Source organism: Tachyglossus aculeatus, chromosome 11 (assembly GCF_015852505.1).
Source record: "Tachyglossus aculeatus isolate mTacAcu1 chromosome 11, mTacAcu1.pri, whole genome shotgun sequence".
NCBI classification, from domain to species: domain Eukaryota; kingdom Metazoa; phylum Chordata; class Mammalia; order Monotremata; family Tachyglossidae; genus Tachyglossus; species Tachyglossus aculeatus.
Genome location: NC_052076.1, coordinates 1,509,329 through 1,533,183, shown reverse-complemented (window position 1 = coordinate 1,533,183; position 23,855 = coordinate 1,509,329). Strand labels below are relative to the sequence as shown.

At 51.7% G+C, this 23,855-nt stretch overlaps 1 protein-coding gene across 1 annotated transcript; it reads right to left on the bottom strand.

Annotated features, from left to right (window-relative positions):
• Positions 1 to 15,304: 15,304 nt before the first annotated feature.
• PPIA (peptidylprolyl isomerase A) lies at positions 15,305 to 22,689 on the bottom strand. The gene is made up of 5 exons (XM_038754463.1): positions 22,581 to 22,689; positions 17,003 to 17,033; positions 16,826 to 16,914; positions 16,533 to 16,705; positions 15,305 to 15,675 (listed from the first exon to the last, which is right to left on the bottom strand). The coding sequence occupies exons 1-5, from the start codon at positions 22,647 to 22,649 to the stop codon at positions 15,540 to 15,542; spliced, it is 498 nt and encodes a 165-aa protein (XP_038610391.1). The 5' UTR covers positions 22,650 to 22,689; the 3' UTR covers positions 15,305 to 15,539.
• Between the last annotated feature and the right edge of the window lie 1,166 nt (positions 22,690 to 23,855).

Below are 23,855 nucleotides of genomic sequence, written 5' to 3'. Positions count from 1 at the left end.
ATGCCTGTCCTCCCTACCTCGTAGGCTGTGAGCCCCGGGTGGGACAGGCTACGTCTGATCTGATTATCTATAATAATAATGATGGCATTTGTTAAGCGCTTACTATGTGCAAAGCAGCGTGGAGAAGCAGCGTGGCTCAGTGGAAAGAGCCCGGGCTTTGGAGTCAGAGATCATGGGTTCAAATCCCGGCTCTGCCAACTGTCAGCTGTGTGACTTTGGGCAAGTCACTTCTCTGTGCCTCAGTTACCCATCTGTGAAATGGGGATTAAAACTGAGACCTCTGTGGGACAACTTGATCACCTTGTAACCTCCCCCAGCGCTTAGAACAGTGCTTTGCACATAGTAAGCGCTTAACAAATGCCATCATCATCAAAGCACTGTTCTAAGCGCTGAGCACTGTTCTAATCTATCTTGTCCTTACCCCAACACTTAGCACAAAGTAAACACTGATTCAATAATAGGATTTTCATTCATTCATTCATTCAGTCGTATTTATTGAGCGCTTACTGTGTGCAGAGCACTGTACTAAGCGCTTGGGAAGTACAAGCAAGTGACCACCAGGAAAGATCACTGAGTTCCCAGTCCTGCCAAGTACGGGCTGTTGTCGTGGCTGGCTGCCCGGCAGCCTCAGTTTCAGCCTGTGTTGGAGGCAGTGTGACCTGGTGGGTGGGGAGGTCAGGAGCCCCAGCCTCTACCCCCGTCCTCTGCCACTGGCCTGCCAGGTGGTATCATCATCATCATCAATCGTATTTATGGAGCGCTTACTATGTGCAGAGCACTGTACTAAGCGCTTGGGAAGTACAAATTGGCAACACATAGAGACAGTCCCTACCCAACAGTGGGCTCACAGTCTAAAAGGGGGAGACAGAGAACAAAACCAAACATACCAACAAAATAAAATAAATAGGATAGATATGTACAAGTAAAATAAATAAATAGAGTAATAAATATGTACAACCATAAATAAATATGTACAACCATATTTATGTTGTATGTCCATCAACCTGTCCAGGTTGCTCCTTGCTCAGTCAAATCAGGGCAGTGGCAGGGCCTGCCTCCCAAGCGATGATTTTGGTGAACCCTGTGCCTCCGTTTCCTCATCTATAAAATGGGGATTCGATACCTGTTCAATACCTGAACAGTGCTCAGCGCTTAGAACAGTGCTTTGCACATAGTAAGCACTTAACAAATGCCATTATTATCAGTAGTAGTAGTAACCAAAAGGGTGGTAGGTGTTTAGCACTTACTACATAATAATAATAATAATGATGGCATTTATTAAGCGCTTACTATGTGCAGAGCACTGTTCTAAGCGCTGGTGATCAAGTTGTCCCACGTGGGGCTCACAGTCTTCATCCCCATTTTACAGGTGAGGTAACTGAGGCTCAGAGAAGTTAAGGGACCTGCCCAAGGTCACACAGCAGACATGTGGTGGGGTCGGCATTCGAACCCGTGACCTCTGACTCCAAAGCCCGTGCTCTTTCCACTGAGCCACGCTGCTTCCATATGCCAAGCACTGAACAAACTAAGCACTGGGCTAGATACAACATATTCAGTTGTATTTACTGTGCGCAGAGCACTGTACTGAGCACCTGGGGAAAGTACAATACAACAATAAACGGATACATTCGCTGCCTCACCTAAGACTCCCAATCTGACTGGTGGGGAAGCAGCGTGGCTCAGTGGAAAGAGCCCGGGCTTTGGAGTCAGAGGTCGTGGGTTCAAATCCCGGCTCCGTCACTTGTCAGCTGTGTGACGTTGGGCAAGTCACTTCACTTCTCTGGGCCTCAGTTCCCTCATCTGTAAGATGGGGATGAAGACTGGGAGCCCCTCGTGGGACCACCTGATTACCTTGTACCTACCCCAGCGCTTAGAACAGTGCTTTGCACATAGTAAGCGCTTAACAAATACCAACATTATTATTATTATTAAGATGAGTGCTTTCACATTAACCCTTGTTGATGTGAATACGCTCTAGGAAGATTGAGTGGTTTCCCAAACACAAGGCAGAAATCCAGCCACAAAGGCCAGCAGAGAGAAGGTTCTCCGGGCTGGGCCCCGACCCGCTGAGGACGGCTGTTGTCGAGAGGTCCGTTGAGCAGGCGGAGGGGTGGGTGGGCTGCCCCTCCGAGCCCCCTTCACGGCATCTATGTCTCAGGAGGAAACCTGACCGGCTTAGACGGGAAATGGCCCGGGGAATGCCAGGAGCCGGAGGCAGACCCTGGCCGGACTCGGAGAGCTGGGAAGGGGCTGGGGACATTTTGGAGCCCTCCCTCAGCAAATGGGTCAGTCAGGAGCAAAAACATTCTCTTCCCCAAGGTCCCAAGTACCTCATCGTCTCACAGGTCATCTTATTTCTCATGAAAATACTACCGTGCTAAGGAGATCCGCCCTTTCCTCTCCATCCACACCGCTACCCTGCTCATTCAAGCTCTCATCCTATCCCGTCTGGACTATTGCATCAGCCTTCTCTCTGATCTCCCATCCTCGTGTCTCTCTCCACTTCAATCCATACTTCATGCTGCTGCCCGGATTATCTTTGTCCAGAAACGCTCTGGGCATATTACTCCCCTCCTCAAAAATCTCCAGTGGCTACCAATCAATCTGCGCATCAGGCAGAAACTCCTCACCCTGGGCTTCAAGGCTGTCCGTCCATCTCCTCGCCCCCTCCTACCTCACCTCCCTTCTGTCCTTCTCCAGCCCAGCCCGCACCCTCCGCTCCTCCACCGCTAATCTCCTCACCGTACCTCGTTCTCGCCCGTCCCGCCATCGACCCCCGGCCCACGTCATCCCCCGGGCCTGGAATGCCCTCCCTCTGCCCATCCGCCAACCTCGCTCTCTTCCTCCCTTCAAGGCCCTACTGAGAGCTCACCTCCTCCAGGAGGCCTTCCCAGACTGAGCCCCTTCCTTCCTCTCCCCCTCGTCCCCCTCTGCATCCCCCCCATCTTACCTCCTTCCCTTCCCCACAGCACCTGTATATATGTATATATGCTTGTACATATTTATTACTCTATTTATTTTACTTGTACATATCTATTCTATTTATTTTATTTTGTTAGTATGTTTGGTTTTGTTCTCTGTCTCCCCCTTTTAGACTGTGAGCCCGCTGTTGGGTAGGGACTGTCTCTATATGTTGCCAATTTGTACTTCCCAAGCACTTAGTACAGTGCTCTGCACATAGTAAGCGCTCAATAAATACGATTGATGATGATGATGAAGGAGAAGGCCAGGCTAGCTGGTGTGTGACAAGGTCCTTACTGGCCAACCCAACCAGGCCTTGTTGGGAGTTGCTACCCTCTGCACGTTGTGTGGTATCTGGGTTTTACACATTGTTCTGTACACGGAACACACTCAATAAATAGCACTGACCGATTCATTGTGATGGAGTAATTGTAGCCAGAGCAGCTTCTGAGCTGGAGGAAAGAGGGACTGAGCCGCCTGAGGGGTCTGGGCCAACTGATGTTCATTCATTCATTCATTCAATTGTATTTACTGAGCGCTTACTGTATGCAGAGCACTGTACTAAGCGCTTGGGAAGTCCAAGTTGGCAACATATAGAGACAGTCCCTACCCAACAGTGGGCTCACAGTCTAAAAGGGGGAGACGGAGAACAAAACCCAACATACTAACAAAATAAAATAAACAGAATAGATATGTACAGGTAAAATAGAGTAATAAATATGTACAAGCATATATACATATATACAGGTGCTGTGGCGAAGGGAAGGAGGTAAGATGGGGGCATGGAGAGGGGGACGAGGGGGAGAGGAAGGAAGGAAGGAATGATGGTTCATTCATTCATTCAATTGTATTTACTGAGCGCTTACTGTATGCAGAGCACTGTGCTAAGTACTTGGGAGAGTACAACAATAAACAGATACATTCCCTGCCCACAACAATCTTACAGGGGGGTGGGGGGGATGTGCACCTTACTTGCCACCTCTCTTCCCCTCCCCATCCCTTACAGCTCCAATTCTGCCTGTCAATACGGCTTCCACTCTTGGCCCTTGCTCAGAGCCTTTGAATGCTTGAGGACCGTACGCGTCTTATGGGCAGGGAAGACTGTGAGCTCCATGAGGGGCAGAGACTGTGTCCAACCTGACAACTTTGTAACTATCAATCAATCAATTGTATTTATTGAGTGCTTACTGTGTGCAGAGCACTGTACTAAGCGCTTGGGAAGTCCAAGTTGGCAACATATAGAGACAGTCCCTACCCAACAGTGGGCTCACAGTCTAACTACCCCAGAACTTAGTACTGTGCATAATAATAATAATGATGGCATTTGTTAAGCACTTACTATGTGCAAAGCACTGTTCTAAGCACTGGGGGGGATGCAAGGTGATCAGGTTGTCCCACGTGGGGCTCACAGTCTTAATCCCCATTTTACAGATGAGGGAACTGAGGCGCAGAGAAGTTAAGTGACTTGCCCAAGGTCACACAGCAGACACGCGGAGGAGCTGGGATTCGAACCCGTGACCTCTGACTCCAAAGCCCGAGCTCTTTCCACTGAGCCACGCTGCTTCTCTGATGTGCATGGCACATAGCAAGCGCTTAGCACATAACATTAAAAAACCCAGATGTCTGCTAATTCTGTTGTATTGCACGCTCCCAAACACTTAGTATGCGCTCAGTAAATACCACTGATTTAGGGCAGAGTGTTCAGTGCAGCGCTCTGCATGGAAGTGTCCAATACACACAAAACACTGATGGATTCATTTCATAGTACTGAGTACCTGCTGTGGGCAGAGCGCAGTAATAAGTCCAACAATGGACACATTCACGGAGTTCACAACCACCTCCCTCCCCCACCACGATTTAGATGATCCTCTCTCGTTTCTTTCCCCCTTTCTCTCCGCCGAGGGTGGGGGGAGAGGGAGGGAACGAGGACTAGACTGTGAGTCCACTGTTGGGTAGGGACTGTCTCTATATGTTGCCAATTTGTACTTCCCAAGCGCTTAGTACAGTGCTCTGCACATAGTAAGCGCTCAATAAATACGATTGATGATGTTGATGATGACTAAGGACGGGAGAGTAAGAGCAGTGAAACTTCCAGTTTGGGGGCGGAAGGGCCCGGGTAAATTTAAATTTAGGAGGCAGGAGTGGCTCTTCCAATTTCTTGTACAGACAGGAAGAAGGCCCAGCCTCTCCCTGCCATCACCTTCAACTTTCCCAAGGATCTTATCAGAAGCTGAGACGAGGCAGCTCCGGGTGCAAATGCATTTTGCATTTGCTCAATAAATACGATTGAATGAATGAAGGCCTCCCCCTCTTTCCTCCGGCCCCCCAACCCCCCACCTTACCTCCTTCCCTTCCCCACAGCACCTGTGTATATGTATATATGTTTGTATGTATTTATTACTCCATTTATTTATGTTACCTGTACATATTTATTCTACTTATTTTATTTTGTTAATATGTTTTGTTTTGTTCTGTGTCTCCCCCTTCTAGACTGTGAGCCCGCTGTTGGGTAGGGACCGTCTCTATATGTTGCCGACTTGTCCTTCCCAAGCGCTTAGTCCAGTGCTCTGCACACAGTAAGTGCTCAATAAATACGATTGAATGAATGAATGAATTACTCTATTTGTTTTACTTGTCCATATTTATTCCACTCATTTTATTTTGTTAATATGTTTTGTTTTGTTCTCTGTCTCCCCCTTCTAGACTGTGAGCCCGCTGTTGGGTAGGGACTGTCTCTATATGTTGCCAACTTGGACTTCCCAAGCACTTAGTACGGTGTTCTGCACACTGCAAGCGCTCAATAAATACGATTGAATGAATGAATTTGGAGATGGCTGCAGGGTGGCCCCCTCCAAACCACACAACTATCCCCCTCCCCCTTACCTGTCTCCCGGCGTCCGTCCTTGTGGCGTGGCTTCTTGGGCAGATTCCCGAGTGAGGCTCCCCGTGGGCTTGTTTAATCGCTTTTCCCCGCTTCCTTGTCCCAGATGTTGCCCGGGATTAGCGGGGTTCCAGCGATGTCAGCAGGTGAGCGAGCCAATCCTGCAGTGATGGACAGGCTCCCCAGCCAGGTGGGCCTCCATTGCACCTCAGCCCCGCAGGTGAGGGCCTGTCGACCTAATTCTGAGCCCCTAGGTATGGTATCTGGCACATGGGAAGAGCTTAACAAATACCATTTAAAAAAGAAAAAAGAAAATGGGCCTGGTGGGTCTGACAGTTTGAGGACACCGAGGCAGGGGAGATGTGCATTGGGGACGTGAGGGAGCACAGGTCTCCCTTCTCCCAGTAGTGGGGGCCTGCCATTCATTTATTTATTTTACTTGGACGTATTTATTCTACTTATTTTATTTTGTTAATACGTTTTTTTTTGTTCTCTGTCTCCCCCTTCTAGACTGTGAGCCCACTGTTGGGTAGGGACCGTCTCTATATGTTGCCAACTTGGACTTCCCAAGCGCTTAGTACAGTGCTGTGCACACAGTAAGTGCTCAATAAATGCGATTGAATGAATGAATGAATTCATTCAATCGTATTCATGGCTCAGTGGAAAGAGCGCGGGCTTGGGAGTCGGAGGTCATGGGTTTGAATCCCGCCTCCCCCACATCAATCAATCAATCGTATTTATTGAGCGCTTACTGTATGCAGCACTGTACTAAGCGCTTGGGAAGTACAAGTTGGCAACATATAGAGACGGTCCCTACCCAACAGTGGGCTCACAGTCTAAAAGGTGGGGGGCGTGGGGGGGCTCAGAGAACAAAACCAAACATACTAACAAAATAAAATAAATAGAATAGATATGTACAAGTAAAATAAATAAATAAATAAATATGTACAAACATATATACATATATACAGGTGCTGTGGGGAAGGGAAGGAGGTAAGCACCACATGTCTGCTGTGTGACCTTGGGCAAGTCACTTAACTTCTCTGTGCCTCAGTTCCCTCATCTGTAAAATGGGGATTAAGACTGTGAGCCCCACATGGGACAACCTCATCACCTTGTATCCCCCCAAGCGCTTAGAACAGTGCTTTGCACATAGTAAGCGCTTAACAAATACCAACATTATTATTATTATTTATTGAGCGCTTACTGTGCGCAGAGCACCGTACTAAGCGCTTGGGAAGTACAAGTGGGCAACATATAGAGACGGTCTCTACCCAACAATGGGCTCACAGTCTAGACGGGGGAGACGGACAACAAAACGAAACCTGTGGACAGGTGCCAAGCCGTGAGAACAAATGGAATTAAAGCAAAATGCACATCATTAACAAAATAAATAGAATAGTAAATATGGACAAGTAAAATAAATAGTGTGATAAATCTGTACAAACATATATAGACAGGTGCTGTGGGGAGGGGAAGGAGGGGATGGGGATGGGAAGGAGGAGTTCTGTCACTGTTTTGCAGGGAGGGAGGTGGAGCAGGGCACTGAGCAAAGCCTCACTGCCCAGGGCCCATGTCCCCAAGCCCCCACTGGGCAGGGCAGAGGGGACCTTGGGGCCTGGAGCCCTAAGTTCAATCAATCAATCAATCAATCGTATTTATTGAGCGCTTACTGTGTGCAGAGCACTGTACTAAGCGCTTGGGAAGTCCAAGTTGGCAACATATAGAGACAGTCCCTACCCAACAGTGGGCTCACAGTCTAAAAGGGGGAGACAGAGAACAAAACCAAACATACTAACAAAATAAAACAAATAGAATAGACAGGTACAAGTAAAATAGAGTAATCAATCAATCAATCAATCTTATTTATGTACTAAGCGCTTGGGAAGTCCAAGTTGGCAACATATAGAGACAGTCCCTACCCAACAGTGGGCTCACAGTCTAGAAGGGGGAGACAGAGAACAAAACCAAACATACTAACAAAATAAAACAAATAGAATAGATAGGTACAAGTAAAATAATCAATCAATCAATCTTATTTATTGAGCGCTTACTGTGTGCAGAGCACTGTACTAAGCGCTTGGGAAGTCCAAGTTGGCAACATATAGAGACAGTCCCTACCCAACAGTGGGCTAACAGTCTAGAAGGGGGAGACAGAGAACAAAACCAAACATACTAACAAAACAAATAGAATAGATATGTACAAGTAAAATAAATAGAGTAATAAATATGTACAAACATATATACAGGTGCTGTGGGGAAGGGAAGGAGGTAAGATGGGGGGATGGAGAGGGGGACGAGGGGGAGGTTCAAATCCAAGTTCAAATGGGTTCAAATCCCGGCTCCGCCGCTTGTCGGCCGGGTGACTTTGGGCAAGTCACTTGACCTCTCTGGGCCTCAGTGACCTCATCTGTCAAATGGGGATTAAGATTGTGAGCCCCACATGGGACAACCCGATGACCTTATATCCTGAACAACGCTTTGCACATAGTAAGCGCTCAGACTGTGAGCCCACTGTTGGGTAGGGACCGTCTCTAGATGTTGCCAGCTTGGACTTCCCAAGCGCTTAGTACAGTGCTCTGCACACAGTAAGCGCTCAATAAATACGATTGAGTGAATGAATGAATGGATGGAGCGGCCGCCTTTGGGGGGCGAGTGCGCCTGCGCGGGCGGTACCACTCTGGCAGGGAGCGCGGGGGGAGAGACTTGGAGTGGGACGGGCCCGGCGCGGGCGTCGGGGTTGCCATGGCGACCGCGGCCTGGTGGGGCCCGGCCCGGAGGCTTTGCGGCCTATAATAATAATGGCATTTATTAAGCGCTTACTATGTGCAAAGCACTGTTCTAAGCGCTGAATAATTTTAGTATTTGTTAAGCGCTTACTATGTGCAAAGCACTGTTCTAAGCACTGGGGAGGATACAAGGCAATCAGGTTGTCCATGTGGGGCTCACAATCTTAGCCCCCATTTTACAGATGAGGTAACTGAGGCTCAGAGAAGTGAAGTGACTTGCCCAAAGTCACACAGCTGACAATTGACAGAGCCGGGATTCGAACCCATGACCTCTGACTCCAAAGCCCGGGCTCTTTCCACTGAGCCATGCTGCTTCTGGCCTAGTGGAAAGAGCCCGGGCTTGGGACTCAGGGGTCGTGAGGTCTAATCAATCAATCAATCAATCGTATTTATCGAGCGCTTACTGTGTGCAGAGCACTGTACTAAGCGCTTGGGAAGTCCAAGTTGGCAACATATAGAGACAGTCCCTACCCAACAGTGGGCTCACGGTCTAGAAGGGGAGACGGAGAACAAACCCAAACATATTGACAAAATAAAATAAATTGAATAGATATGTACAAGTAAAATAAATAGAGTAATAAATATGTACAAACATATATACAGGTGCTGTGGGGAAGGGAAGGAGGTAAGATGGGGGGTTGGGATGGAGGGGGGATGAGGGGGAGAGGAAGGAGGGGGCTAATAATAATAATAATAATGATGGTATTTATTAAGCGCTTACTATGTGCAAAGCACTGTTCTAAGCGCTGGATCCCGGCTCCCTCACATAATAATAATAATGAGGGCATTTATTAAGCGCTTACTATGTGCAAAGCACTGTTCTAAGCGCTGGGGAGGTTACAGGTGTTATTTTAATATGTTTTGTTGTTGCTATTGTTTTGTTGTGTTATGTTGCCAACTTGTACTTCCCAAGCGCTTAGTACAGTGCTCTGCACACGGTAAGCGCTCAATACGATCGATTGATTGATTGATTGTTGTCTGTCTCCCCCTTCTAGACTGTGAGCCCGCTGTTGGGTAGGGACCGTCTCTATAGGTTGCCAACTTGGACTTCCCAAGCGCTTAGTATCAATCAATCAATCAATCGTATTTATTGAGCGCTTACTGTGTGCAGAGCACTGTACTAAGCACTTGGTAAGTACAAGTTGGCAACATATAGAGACAGTCCCTACCCAACAGTGGGCTCACAGTCTAGAGGGGGGAGACAGAGAACAAAACAAAACATATTAACAAAATAAAATAAATAGAATAGATATGTACAAGTAAAATAAATAAATAAATAAATAGAGTAATAAATATGTACAAACATATATACAGGTGCTGTGGGGAAGGGAAGGAGGTAAGACGGGGGGGGATGGGATGGAGAGGGGATGAGGGGGAGAGGAAGGAAGGGGCTAATCCCGGCTCCCTCACGTAATAATAATAATGAGGGCATTTATTAAGCGCTTACTATGTGCAAAGCGCTGTTCTAAGCGCTGGGGAGGTTACAGGTGTTATTTTGTTAATATGTTTTGTTGTTAATTTAATAATGGCATTTATTAAGCACTTACTATGTGCAAAGCACTGTTCTAAGCGCTGGGGAGGTTACAAGTTGATTAGGTTGTCCCACGGGGGGCTCACAATCTTCATCCCCATTTTACAGATGAGGTAACTGAGGCATAGAGAAGTTAAGTGACTTGCCCAAAGTCGCACAGTTGACCATTGGCGGAGCCGGGATTCAAACCCATGAACTCTGACTCCAAAGCCCGGGCTCTTTCCACTGAGCCACGCTGCTTCCCCATTGTTATTGTTGTTATTGTTTTGTTGTGCTGTTATGTTGCCAACTTGTACTTCCCAAGCGCTTAGCACAGTGTTTTGCAAACAGTAAGCGCTCAATAAATATGATTGATTGTTGTCTGTCTCCCCCTTCTAGACTGTGAGCCCGCTGTTGGGTCGGGACCGTCTCTATAGGTTGCCAACTTGGACTTCCCAAGCGCTTAGTATAGTGCTCTGCACATGGTAACGGTTCAATAAATACGATTGATTGATTGATTGATTGGAGGAAGAGTGAACTTGCGCCTTCGACTGGGTCCCGCTTCCAGGTTGGGAGAGTGAAGATTGGGCCACCTAAAATGGCTGCCAGAGGACAGGAGCCATTTTAAGCTCAGCTTCTTCCAGGGGAAGGTGCCACCGTTTGTCCCCTCGGCCCTGCTCCCCAGAGGGCCTGGTGACGAGCAAGGAAGAGCAGCTTCCCCACTGCCCCTCTAGACCGTAAGCTTCTTGGGGGCAAGGAACATTTCGACCAAATCTTATACTTTTGGCACAACCCTCTCAACAAAGTCAGCACTCAATAAAATGTTTGCTTGAAGCAGGGATGGGTTGAACAGGCCTTGATTCTGGCTATCATCATCATCATCATCATCATCAATCATTTATTGAGTGCTTACTATGTGCAGAGCACTGTACTAAGCACTTGGGAAGTACAAATTGGCAACATATAGAGACAGTCCCTACCCAACAGTGGGCTCCCTATCATTCACTCAATCATATTTATTGAGCGCTTACTGTGTGCAGAGCGCTGTACTAAGCGCTTGGGAAGTACAAGTTGGCAATATATATGTATATTAATATATATAATATAATATAAAATATATATAATATATTATACATGTATATATAATATATACGTAACCTCCCCAGCGCTTAGAACAGTGCTTTGCACATAGTAAGCACTTAATAAATGCCATTATTATTATTATTATTATATAGACAGTCAATCAATCAATCGTACTGACTGTGTGCTTACTGTGTGCAGAGCACTGTACTAAGCGCTTGGGAAGTACAAGTCGGCAACACATAGAGACAGTCCCTACCCAACAGCGGGCTCACAGTCTAGAAGGGGGAGACAGAGAACAAAACCAAACATACTAACAAAATAAAATAAATAGAATAGTTCTGTACAAGATAAATAAATAGAGTAATAAATCCGTACAAACATATATACATATATACAGGTGCTGTGGGGAAGGGAAGGAGGTAAGATGGGGGGATGGAGAAGGGGATGGGGGGGGGGGAGAGGAAGGAAGGGGCTCAGTGTGGGAAGGCCTCCTGGAGGAGGGGAGCTCTCAGTAGGGCCTTGAAGGGAGGCACAGTCTAGAAGGGGGAGACAGACAACAAAACATATTAACAAAATAAAATAAATATGTACAAATAAAATAAATAGAGTAATAAATACGTGGCTTTCACTCTCATTCATTCATTCTTTAGAGGAGTAGCGTGGCTCAGTGGAAAGAGCTCGGGCTTTGGAGTCAGAGGCCATGGGTTCAAATCCCAGCACCACCAATTGTCAGCTGTGTGACTTTGGGCAAGTCACTTCACTTCTCTGGGCCTCAGTTACCTCATCTGTAAAATGGGGGTGAAGACTGTGAGCCCCCTGTGGGACAACCTGATCACCTTGTAACCTCCCCAGTGTTCAGAATGGTGCTTTGTACATAGTAAGTGCTTAATAAATGCCATCATTATTAGTCAATCAATCATATTTATTGAGCGCTTACTGTGTGCAGAGCACTGTACTAAGCGCTTGGGAAGTACAAGTTGGCAATATATAGAGACGGTCCCTACCCAACAGTGGGCTCACAGTCTAGAAGGGGGATACAGACAACAAAACATATTAACAAAATAAAAAGAATAAAATGTACAAATAAAATAGAGTGATAAATACGTGGCTTTCACTCATTCATTCATTTATTCATCCTCCCTTTGCCACCTGTCTGCTATGTGACCTTGGGCAACCACTTAATTTCTCTGTGCCTCAGTTACCTCATCTGGAAAATGGGGATTAAGACTGTGAGCCCCATGTGGGACAACCTGATTACTTTATACCTACCCCAGTGCTTAGAACAGTGCCTGGCACATAGTAAGTGCTTAATCAATCAATTGTATTTATTGAGCGCTTACTGTGTGCAGAGCACTGTACTAAGCACTTGGGAAGTGCAAGTAGGCAACATATAGAGACGGTCCCTACTCAACAGTGGGCTCACAGTCTAAAATGGGGAGACAGAGAACAAAACCAAACATACTAACAAAATAAAATAATACCATTATTATTTTTATTATTGCCCCTTTCTAGCCCCCCACCTCACCTTGTTTCTCTCCTTCAAACCAGCCCGCACATTTGCTCTTCTATTGCTTTCTCACTGTGCCTCAATCTCACCTATCTCGCCAGACTCCTAGCCCACGTCCTGCCTCAAATCTAACAATTATTCACCTCCCCTTTGAAGCCTTATTGAAGGCACATTTCCTTCAAGAGAGCTTCTCGGACCCAGCCTTTCTTCATCTCCACTGATTCTGTCACCCTGACTTCCTCCCTTTGTCCTCCACGCCCCGGCCCCCACCCCAGCTCCACAGCACTTATTTGTATTGATGTCTCTCTCCCCTCCTCTAGACTATACACTCGTTGTGGGTAGGGAATGTCTGTTTATTGTATGGCACTCTTCCAAGCACTTACTACACTGTAAGTACTCAAATACAATTGAATGAATGAATGAAATGAATGAGGCCCAGCTCTGCCTCTTGGCTGCTGTGTGACCTTAAGAAAATCACTTCTCTGTACTTCAGTTCCCACATCTGTAAAATGGGGATTAAGAGTGTGAGCCCCATGAGGGACAGGGACCAAGTCCAATCTGATTAACGTATACCTACCCCATTACTTAGAACAGTGCTTGGCACAGAGTAAGCACTTACCAAGCACCATAATTATTATTATTAGCTCCCCTTTGAATAGCAGTAAGTTCTGTTGCGGATGGTGATCAAGGGAGTTGGCATAATAGGATTGAAGCCAGCCGCCCACTGTCTGGCCTGCACGCTTCTCCCCAGCATATGGTAGTCTCAGCAGCCCCTCAAGAAAGGACCCAGTAGGTCTTGGGGTTCAAGGCCAAGTTTTTTTGGGTTTTTTAATGGCATTTGTTAAGCACTTATGTGCCAAGCACTGTTCTAAGTACTGGGGTAGACACAAGGCCATCAGGTTGTCCCATGTGGGGCTCACAGTTTTAATCCACATTTTACAGATGAGGTAACAGGCACAGAGAAGTTGTGACTTGCCCAGTCACACAGCACAGCGGGATTAGAACCCATGACCTCTGGCTCCCAAGCCCGTGCTCCTTCTGCTAAACCATGCTGCTTCTCCAAGGTTTGACACCCCAGCCCAAGGCAGACATCCACCCTAGGACCCCAAGCCCCATCAATGGCACCAAATGCCCCTCCACTGTCACCCCTAGTACTGAAGTTAGGACACTGCCACCCCAGGGGCTATCAAGAGGGCAAAGTCTGTCCCTAAAACCGGTGGAGATGGTGATGGGTGAGACCAGAGACCAGGACCTGATCCCGACTCTCCCCAGGCTCTGCCACAAGGTCCAGGAGAGAAAGTCGTGTTTCTCCCCCTCTAGATGGTAAGTTTGTTGTGGGCAGGGAATGTGTCTGTTACATTGTTCTCTCCCAAGCACTTGGTACAGCACTCTGCACACAGTGAGCACTGACTTGGGTCCAAGGCCTCCCGGCTAGGAAAGACCCTGCAGGCAGGTCTTGAGTGAGGCCCCCCTCCCGCCCAGAGTGGGCTTGAAAGGCAGCAGTGGAGAAGGGGGGCTGCCCCATGTCAGAACAGCGAAATGGGACACCGCAGCCAACAGAGCACCCGCAACTCAGATCACCACCCTGCACCTTTCTCCGTAGCACCTATCTGTCCTCCCCAGATATCCAAAAGGAGGTCTGGGTCCAAGGAGAGCTGGGAGTGGGAACACTGCCCACCTTTCCCTCTCCACCCCCCAAAACAGTCCAAACAGTAGGGATTATTTAGGGCAGGCACGATGGGAGACCTGCAGGCACCTTGACTGGCCACCAGGGGTCCCCCCAGACCCTACATGGACCCCCGAATGTGGGGCTTCATACGAGTGGAGTCCTATAATGGAAAGGGGAAATAATAATAATAATAATAATGGCATTTGTTAAGCGCTTACTATGTGCAATGCACTGTTCTAAGCGCTGGGGGGGATACAATGTGATCAGGCTGCCCCACGTGGGGTTCACAGCCAGTCCCCATTTTACAGATGAGTTAACAAGCTCAGAGAAGTTAAGTGACTTGCCCAAGGTCACCCAGCAGACATGTGGTGGAGCCAGGATTCGAACCCATGACCTCTGACTCCAAAGCCCAGGCTCTTTCCACTGAGCCATGCTGCTTCTCGAATGTCTCCCTGCAGCGCAGTCCAGCAGGTAGGTAGGTGGCTGGGTGGGTGTGGGTCTGTAAAAGCAGCAGCCTTGGAGACCTGGAAGAACAGAAAGGAGGCCAGCCAAGTGTGACCCTCTCCTCCTTCTCTTGGGGTGTGCCCATGGGTTTCCAGCAACTCACCCGTCCCTCCCTTCCCCAAGCCCACCCACACCCATCCGCCCCAGGGCTGGCAGGGGAGGAGACAGATGACTCCCAAGTGCAAACAGCCCAACCCCAGGGCGGGTGGTCCTGGCCTCACAACTCCTTCCTGGCTGGGCAACCCGGAGGTGCCAGTCAGCCACAAGATGGACCGTGGTGTAGCCATGCAAGCCTCTGCCGCCCAACTGGGGGGCCCTCACGGTTTAGTCAGGTGGCCCAGGAAACGTGCCCTTCCCTCCCTCGGCCCCCCGTGTCGAAACCAATCAGGAACCGCTCCAATGTGGTTTAAGGTTGGTTTTTATTTCATAATCATAAACTTAACTCTGCAGTCCAACTAGACTTGTGGAGGGGAAGGGAAGATGGAACCCAACAGAGATGCAGCAAGGAGGTCAGAGCACAAAGATTACAGGGACCGTGGGGCCCAGAGGAGACGGCGGGGCCGGAGGGGGGGACGCTCTCCCTGCCTGCCTGCCTACAGAAGGAATGGTTTGGTAGTTAAGACAATAAAAAACAGTTATGAAAGCTGCCCACAGTCAGCAATGGTGATCTTCTTGCTGGTCTTGCCGTTCTTGGACCCATAATCTTCCATAATTTTCACAATGTTGTATCCCTCTTTGACCTTCCCAAAGACCACATGCTTGCCATCCAACCTGTGGGCAGAGACGGGGTCGTCAGTCCCTTCCCAAGGCCCCCAGGAGCAGGCAGGGTGGTCACTGCCCTCAGGGGCCACCTGCCAGGAGTCCTTCCCAGAGGGGTTCATGGGCACAAACCCGCAAGTGCAGATCCTGCCTGGAGCTGGGGCGAGCTCCCAACCCCAGATGGGTGGGACTTCAGGCCGGCACCACTAGCTCCCCCGAGACTGCCTGGGAAACCCGAAGCTCTCAGAAGAGCTGCCCTCCCTCGGGCTTGGCATCCCTCCCCATTCATAGTACAGACCCTGCTCCCCACCTTCCAAGCCCCCTTAACTTGCACCTCCTCCAGGAGGCCTTCTCTGACTAACCTCTCATTTCCTCACCTTATACCTCCTCCCTTAGGTTTTGCTTGAGATCTCGGGTCTGCACCTGGTAAGAGCTTTGATACCCCCACCCACGAAGCCCTGTCCCCATCCTTACACTCTCTGCCGTTTATCTTAATGCCCATTTCCCCAACTGGACTGTCAAGCTCCTCAAGGGCAGGAGTTGACAGTCTACCAACTCTATTGTGCTCTACTCTCCTATCCCCTAAGCATGTAAGAGTGCTCGACACACAGTAAGTACGCAATCAATACCCCTGACTGATGGGTCGGCCCCCACAAGAACTCACGATCTAACTACTCTAAGTCCAATGTCTATCAATGTTTCTGCTGAGGAAGCCAAGAGGCAGGTTAAACCTCTCCCAATTCTGGGCACCATGAGGAGTTTTTAGGGTGATCCTGTTCCAAGGAGCCACCATGTTGTATCGTGGGTGGGGGTGGTTGGAGTTAGACCAGATCCAGACCTCGGCCCTACCGGTCTGGGAAACCACTCACCATTCGGTCTTGGCGGTGCAGATGAAGAACTGGGAACCGTTGGTGTTTGGCCCGGCGTTGGCCATCGACAGGATGCCCTCTCCAGTGTGCTTCAGGAGGAAGTTCTCATCAGCAAACTTCTCCCCATAAATCGACTTGCCTCCAGTGCCATTGTGGCGCGTAAAGTCACCACCCTGCACGGGAGACAAGGGTGGGGTCAGAGCAGCACGAGAAAGGAAGGGAGGGAAGAGGACGCTTGGGACTTCCCCAGCCCACCTCCCTGGGCGACGAGGAAAGAAGCCAGGAAGCCATACCTGGCACATGAACCCGGGAATGATTCTATGGAAGCAGGACCCCTTGTAGCCAAATCCTTTCTCCCCGGTGCTCAGGGCACGGAAGTTTTCTGCAGAGAAGGAAAGTCACCCGACGTTAGCGACAGGACGGCCAAACCGGGAGCCTGGTAGTCCAACGGCAAACACCCGTTCACTCACCTGCTGTCTTGGGGACCTTGTCGGCAAACAGCTGAAAGAGAAAGTCAACAGCCAGTTAGCACATCCTTGCCGTGAAACCAGGCCCCTGAACCTAGAGCCAGCCCCCGCACCAAGCCTAGAGAGGATTTTCAATACCATTGACGCTCAGCACACCCAGAACCCCGTGACATCAGGTCAAGGCCTCGGGGATGGATCGAGGCGGGACTGAGGCCTGAGTGAGCAGGAGCCAAGAGTCCAGTTCGGCGAGCTCCTCCTCCCCAGCCCCGACTACCACCAATCTGGCCGGTTTGGGGGCCGACACGAGGTAAGTAGGTTGGACCCAGCTCGTGCCCCACATGCCCCGGCATTCGCCTCTCGAATGAAGGCCGGAGCACCAGACTGTCACTCCTGAAGAACGGAACGAGCTCCACGGGTCCCGGACGGGGAGATCCCGACTGCCCTCTGGGGCGGTCGCCAGGTCTGGCGGCTTCGTGGTTTGGAGGAGACGTGAACTGCCTTAAATAGTCCGGGATTGTACACATGGTGTCGGGCTTTGCCCCATTCCTGTCTTTGCGAGGCGCTAAATACTTACACAGTAAAAGAACCGCCCAGCAAAGATCGTGTTCTGGGGCCTCCGCAGGAAAGCCCGCCCGGGTCCAGGCCCCATCCTGCCACAGGAGGTGAAGCTGGCCAGGCCATAGTGGCTCAGCGTAAGATGCAGGTGCGTTGCCCAGGGGCTGGTCTGAAGCACATCTGTGCACTGTACCTATCCAGGCACTCGGCAACCTCTTGGGGACCTTTTTTTCCATCTTGTCAGAACCAAAGGGGATACACTTTTATCTAACAGCATACCTGTTAAGACTGTGAGCCCGTTGTTGGGTAGGGACCGTCTCTCTTGTACTTCCCAAGCTCTTAGTACAGTGCTCTGCACACTGAGCGCTCAATAAACACGATTGATTGATTGTAAGCGCTCAATAAATAAGACAATGAATGAATGTTAAGTGCTCGTTTTGTGACAGGCACTGTTCTAAGCGCTGGGGCCACTATGAGGTAATTAGGTTGGACCCAGTTCATGCCCCACATGTGGCTCACAGTCTCAACCCCCATTTTCCGGATGAGGGAACAGAGACCCGGAGAAGTAAAGTGACTTGCCCACGGTCACACAGCAGACAAGTGGCAGAGCCGGGATCAGAACTCAGGTCCTCCCGACTCCGCACAGCACTACAGCCCTCCCCAATCTCTGCCAATAGGAGGGCACAAACAAAGACAAAAATAGAGGTTCCCGGAAAGCTTCATTTTGTAAATATCATGAGAAGTCTCAAACTCCAGCTCTTTGTACAGGCCAGGTATTGATAGACGTTTGGCTACTGGTCAACTGTTATTGCTGCATTGTGCGGAGCATGAATTAGACCTACTAAAGAACCTCACCCAAAAGTTCTGGAACTGGCATACTCAAAATGGATGCACGGTTTTACCTTTGGGGGCCTACTGCAAGGGTCAACCCCCCAGCAAGGCGCCCAGCCACAGAGGCAACCGAGAGGGAGGTGACTGGTAGGTGGGGAATGGCAGAGGGAAGCGAACCCAGCCCCAGGCTCCGGGTCTTTTCTACCACATTGGTTTCGGGAAGCTCTGGTCTGCAGTACCGCACTTCTGGAGACGTCACAATAAAGGCTGACCCGCATTAACGAGAAGCACCGTGGCTCGGTAGAAAGAGCATGGGCTTTGGAGTCCGAGGTCATGGGTTCGAATCCCAGCCCCACCACATGTCTGCTGTGTGACCTTGGGCAAGTCACTTCACTTCTCGGAGCCTCAGCTGCCTCATCCGTAAAATGGGGGTGAAGACTATGAGCCTCACGTGGGACAACCCTGATCACCTTGGGTCCCCCCCCCCAGCGCTTAGAACAGTGCTTTGCACATAGTGAGCACTTAATAAATGCCACCATTTATTTTATTTTTATTAAGGTTTCGAGGCGGGAAGAAGTCCAGATGGCAGGGGGATCTGCCCGGGCCCCGGCTCATCCCATAAAGTCCTCCTGTAAACCCGTTGATGACACACTGCCCTGCATTCGCCCCAGGCCAAGTTTCTGCGACAGCTTAAGGATCAGTTACCCACAAGTCTAGCACGAGCAAGGTCGGCCTTTTGAGAAACTGCGGCCTGCCAGAGCTCACCGCTTTAGAGGAGGAGGGAGGGCTTGGGACGGGACGGTCGGCCACCCACGTTTCCAAGAAGACCCAAATCCCCGGAAGGCCTAAGAGGTCTCTGACTGGGAAAGGGCGGCGGGCTCCATCACTGCGGATGCTGCTCAGCAAGATGTCCGCAGGGGGGGAGGAGGGAGGGGGAGGAGGAGGGAGGAGGAGGAAGGGAAGGGGGAAGAGGAGGAAGAGCAGGAAGAGGAGGAGGGGCAGGGGGAGGGGGAGGAGGAGGAGGAGGAGGAGGAGGAGGAGGAGGAGGAGGAGGAAGAGGAGGAAGAGGAGGAGGGGCAGGGGGAGGAGGAGGAGGGGGAGGAGGAGGGGCAGGGGAGGAGGAGGGGAAGGGGGAGGAGGAGGAGGGGAAGGGGGAGGAGGAGGAGGGGCAGGGGAGAAGGAGGGGAAGTGAGCCCACTGTTGGGTAGGGACTGTCTCTATATGTTGCCAATTTGTACTTCCCAAGCGCTTAGTACAGTGCTCTGCACATAGTAAGCGCTCAATAAATACGATTGATGATGATGATGATGAAGGGGGAGGAGGAGGAAGAGGAGGAGGAGGAGGAGGAGGAGGAGGAGGAGGAAGAGGAGGAGGAAGAGGAGGAGGAAGAGGAGGAGGAAGAGGAGGAGGAAGAGGAGGAGGAAGAGGAGGAGGAAGAGGAGGAGGAAGAGGAGGAGGAAGAGGCCCCACAGCGCCCCCTGCAGCAGTCCCCACGAAACTCCACTGCAGATGAACGGCCGGCCGGGGGCCGCCATCGAGCCTCTCCCCTGCCCAGGCCCTCTCTGCCCAAAGGGCGTCCTTTCAACAGCCCCCTCCCCACGGCACCAATACGTATGTTTGTACGTGTTCATTACTCTATTTTACTTGTACGTACTTATTCTATTTTATTTTGTTAATATGTTTTGCTCTGTGTGAGCCCTTCTAGACTGTGCGCCCACTGTTGGGTAGGGCCCGTCTCTATCTGTTGCCAACTTGGACTTCCCAAGCGCTTAGTGCAGTGGTCTGCACACAGTAAGCGCTCAATAAATACGACTGACTGATTGATTGACTGTCTCTGTATGTTGCCAACTTGTACTTCCCAAGCGCTTAGTGCAGTGGTCTGCACACAGTAAGCGCTCAATAAATACGATTGATTGACTGATTGTCTCCCCCTTCTAGACTGCGAGCCCGCTGTTGGGTAGGGCCCGTCTCTATATGTTGCCAACTTGTACTTCCCAAGCGCTTAGTACAGTGCTCTGCACACAGTAAGCGCTCAATAAACACGATTGATTGATTGATTGATTGTCTCCCCCTTCTAGACTGTGAGCCCGCTGTTGGGTGGGGACCGTCTCTAGATGTTGCCAACTTGGACTTCCCAAGCGCTTAGTCCAGTGCTCTGCGCACAGTAAGCGCTCAATAAATACGACCGAATGAATGAATGAACGGAGGGCGGCACCAACCCCAAGTTCGCCGGGTCTCCTGGGGAGAGAGGGCAGTGCCCGTCCAGAAAACCCCGCTTGGCCCGCGGCCCCGAGGGGCAGGGGCGGAACCCGGGCCGCGCTCGCTCGGCCGTTACGCGGGAAGCGGGCGCGGACATTCTGCGGCGGAATCTCCCCCCCCATCTTACCTCCTTCCCTTCCCCACAGCACCTGTATATATGTATATGTTTGTACATATTTATTATTCTATTTATTTTACTGGTACATATCCGGGACTGAGATGGGTGCAGGGAATTTGAATTGGGCTTATGATGGCGGCGGCGGCAGCAGGGCCGCGGCCCGTGTCGAATACCTCTCCATCCCCCCCACCTTACCTCCTTCCCTTCCCCACAGCACCCGTATATGTTTGTACATATTTATTACTCTATTTAATTTACTTGTACATATCTATTCTATTTATTTTGTTAGTATGTTTGGTTTTGTTCTCTGTCTCCCCCTCTCAGACTGTGAGCCCACTGTTGGGTAGGGACTGCCTCTAGATGTTGCCAACTTGTACTTCCCAATCATCAATCGCATTTATTGAGCGCTTACTGTGTGCGGAACACTGTACTAAGCGCTTGGGAAGTACAAGTTGGCAACATATAGAAACAGTCCCTACCCAACGGAGGGCTCACAGTCTAAAAGCAATCGTATTTATTGAGCGTTTACTCTGTGCAGAGCACTGTACTAAGCGCCTGGGAGGTACAAGTTGGCAACATATAGAGACAGTCCCTACCTAACAGAGGGCTCACAGTCTACAAGCAATCGTATTTATTGAGCTTACTGTGTGCAGAGCACTGTACTAAGCGCTTGGGACGTACAAGCTGGCAATATATAGCCAAGCACTTATTCCCAAGCGCTTAGTGCAGCGCTCTGCACACAGTAAGCGCTCAATAAATACGATTGATCGATCTCGGGGCTGAGATGGGCGCAAGAATTTGGAGCGGATTTATGTTTGGTTTTGTTCTCTGTGTCCCCCTTGTAGACTGTAAGCCCACTGTTGGGTAGGGCCTGCCTCTATGTGTTGCCAACTTGGACTTCCCAAGCGCTTAGTCCACCATCATCATCATCAATCGTATTTATTGAGCGCTTGTGTGCAGAGCACTGGACTAGCGCTTAGTCCAGTGCTCTGCACACAGTAAGCGCTTAATAAATACGATTGATGATGATTTGTTCCCTGTCTCCCCCTTTTAGACTGCGAGCCCACTGTTGGGTGGGGCCTGCCTCTATGTGTTGCCAACTTGGACTTCCCAAGCGCTTAGTCCACCATCATCATCATCAATCGTATTTATTGAGCGCTTGTGTGCAGAGCACTGGACTAGCGCTTAGTCCACCATCATCATCATCAATCGTATTTATTGAGCGCTTGTGTGCAGAGCACTGGACTAGCGCTTAGTCCAGTGCTCTGCACACCGTAAGCGCTCAATAAATACGATTGATGATGATTTGTTCTCTGTCTCCCCCTTTTAGACGGCGAGCCCACTGTTGGGTGGGGACTGTATATGTTGCCGATTTGGACTTCCCAAGCGCTTAGCCCAGTGCTCTGCACACAGTAAGCGCTCAATAAATACGATTGATGATGATGATGATGAGAATCCTGGAGGGGAGGCCCCCGGTGCACGTGCGCCGGCGCGCGCCACGTGTGGGGGGGGGGGGCGCCAAGCGCGTGCACGCGGACACCGGACTGCGCCACGTGCGGGGGGGGGGGGGCGGACTGCACCACGGGCCGCCGGGGATGGGGGTCGATGGGGGCGCCACGTGCCCCCCGCCTTTGTCCGCCGCCGCCCCCCCCGCCCCCAACGGCCCCGCTCCCAAAATGGCCCCTTCCCAGGAGTGGAGGAAATGGCGCCGCCGCAACCGCCCCCCTCCCTCCCTCCCCCATCCCCGTAAACCGGGATCCTTCTACCCCCGCACGAAGCCCCCCTCCCCTCCCCTCCCTCGCCTCCCCCGCGCTTCACCTCGAAGGAGACGCGGCCCAGGGGCTTGTCGTCGACGGCGATGTCGAAATAAACGACGGGGTTGGGCATGGTTAGGCGGGCTCGGCGAGGGGCGTCTACTAAGGAGCGGAGCACGTCGTCGACGCCTGCACAGCGGCGCGACTGGCGCGGCCGCGGCCCTTTTCTAGGGGCGCGGGGTCCCGCCCAGCCGCCTGACGCGCGGGGTGGGCGCGCGCCAATCGGGGCCGCCCGCCGGGCCGGAGCGACGGGCCTCCCGGCCAATAGGAGCGGCCCGACCCGGGGCCAGGGGGCGGGGCCTCCCGGATGGACGGGAGCGGCCTTCCCGCCCGCGGGCCCCGCGGGGCGGGAGGGGGAAGGGACGGGGGGAGGGGAGAGACCCCGGCGGGCTCGGCTTGGCTTGGCCCCCCGAAGGCCCCGGACGCCGAGCCGAGGCTCCCCGCCCCCCATTATGCAGAGGCGGCCACTGAGGCCCGGGCCCAAGGTCACCCGGGGCGTCAAGGGCGAAGCCGAGGGCCGCGTGGCAGGGCCTTCTCCGCCTCCCGCCCAGCCCCGGGGGGGTCTTTGGCCCGGGGAGTCCCTGCCCGGGGGGGTCCTTGCCTTGGGGTGTCCCTGCCGGGGGAGTCCTTGTCCCGGGGAGTCCCTGCCTGGGGGGGTGGGGTCCCTGCTCCGGGGGGGGGGCCTTGTCCCGGGGAGTCCCTGCCTGGGGGGTGGTCCCTGCTCCGGTTGGGGGGGGGGGGGTGCTTGTCCCGGGGAGTCCCTGCCCGGGGGGGTCCTTGCCTTGGGGTGTCCCTGCCGGGGGGGTCCTTGTCCCGGGGAGTCCCTGCCTGGGGGGGGTGGGGTCCCTGCTCCGGGGGGGGGGGCCTTGTCCCGGGGAGTCCCTGCCTGGGGGGGGGGTCCCTGCTCCGGTTGGGGGGGGGGTGCTTGTCCCGGGGAGTCCCTGCCTGGGGGGTGGTCCTTGCCCTGGGGGTGTCCCTGCCTGGGGGGGGGGGGTCCTTGCCCTGGGGTGTCCCTGCCCCGGGGAGTCCCTGCCTGGGGGGGGGGGGTCCCTGCTCCGGAGGGGGCGGTCCTTGTCCCGGGGAGTCCCTGCCTGGGGGGGGGGGGTCCTTGTCCCGGGGAGTCCCTGCCTGGGGGTTGGTCCTTGTCCCGGGGAGTCCCTGTCTGGGGGGTGGGCCCTGTTCCCGGGGAGGGGTCCTTGTCCCGAGGAGTCCCTGCCTTGGGGGTGGTCCTTGCCCTGGGGTGTCCCTGCCCCGGGGGGTCCTTGTCCCGGGGAGTCCC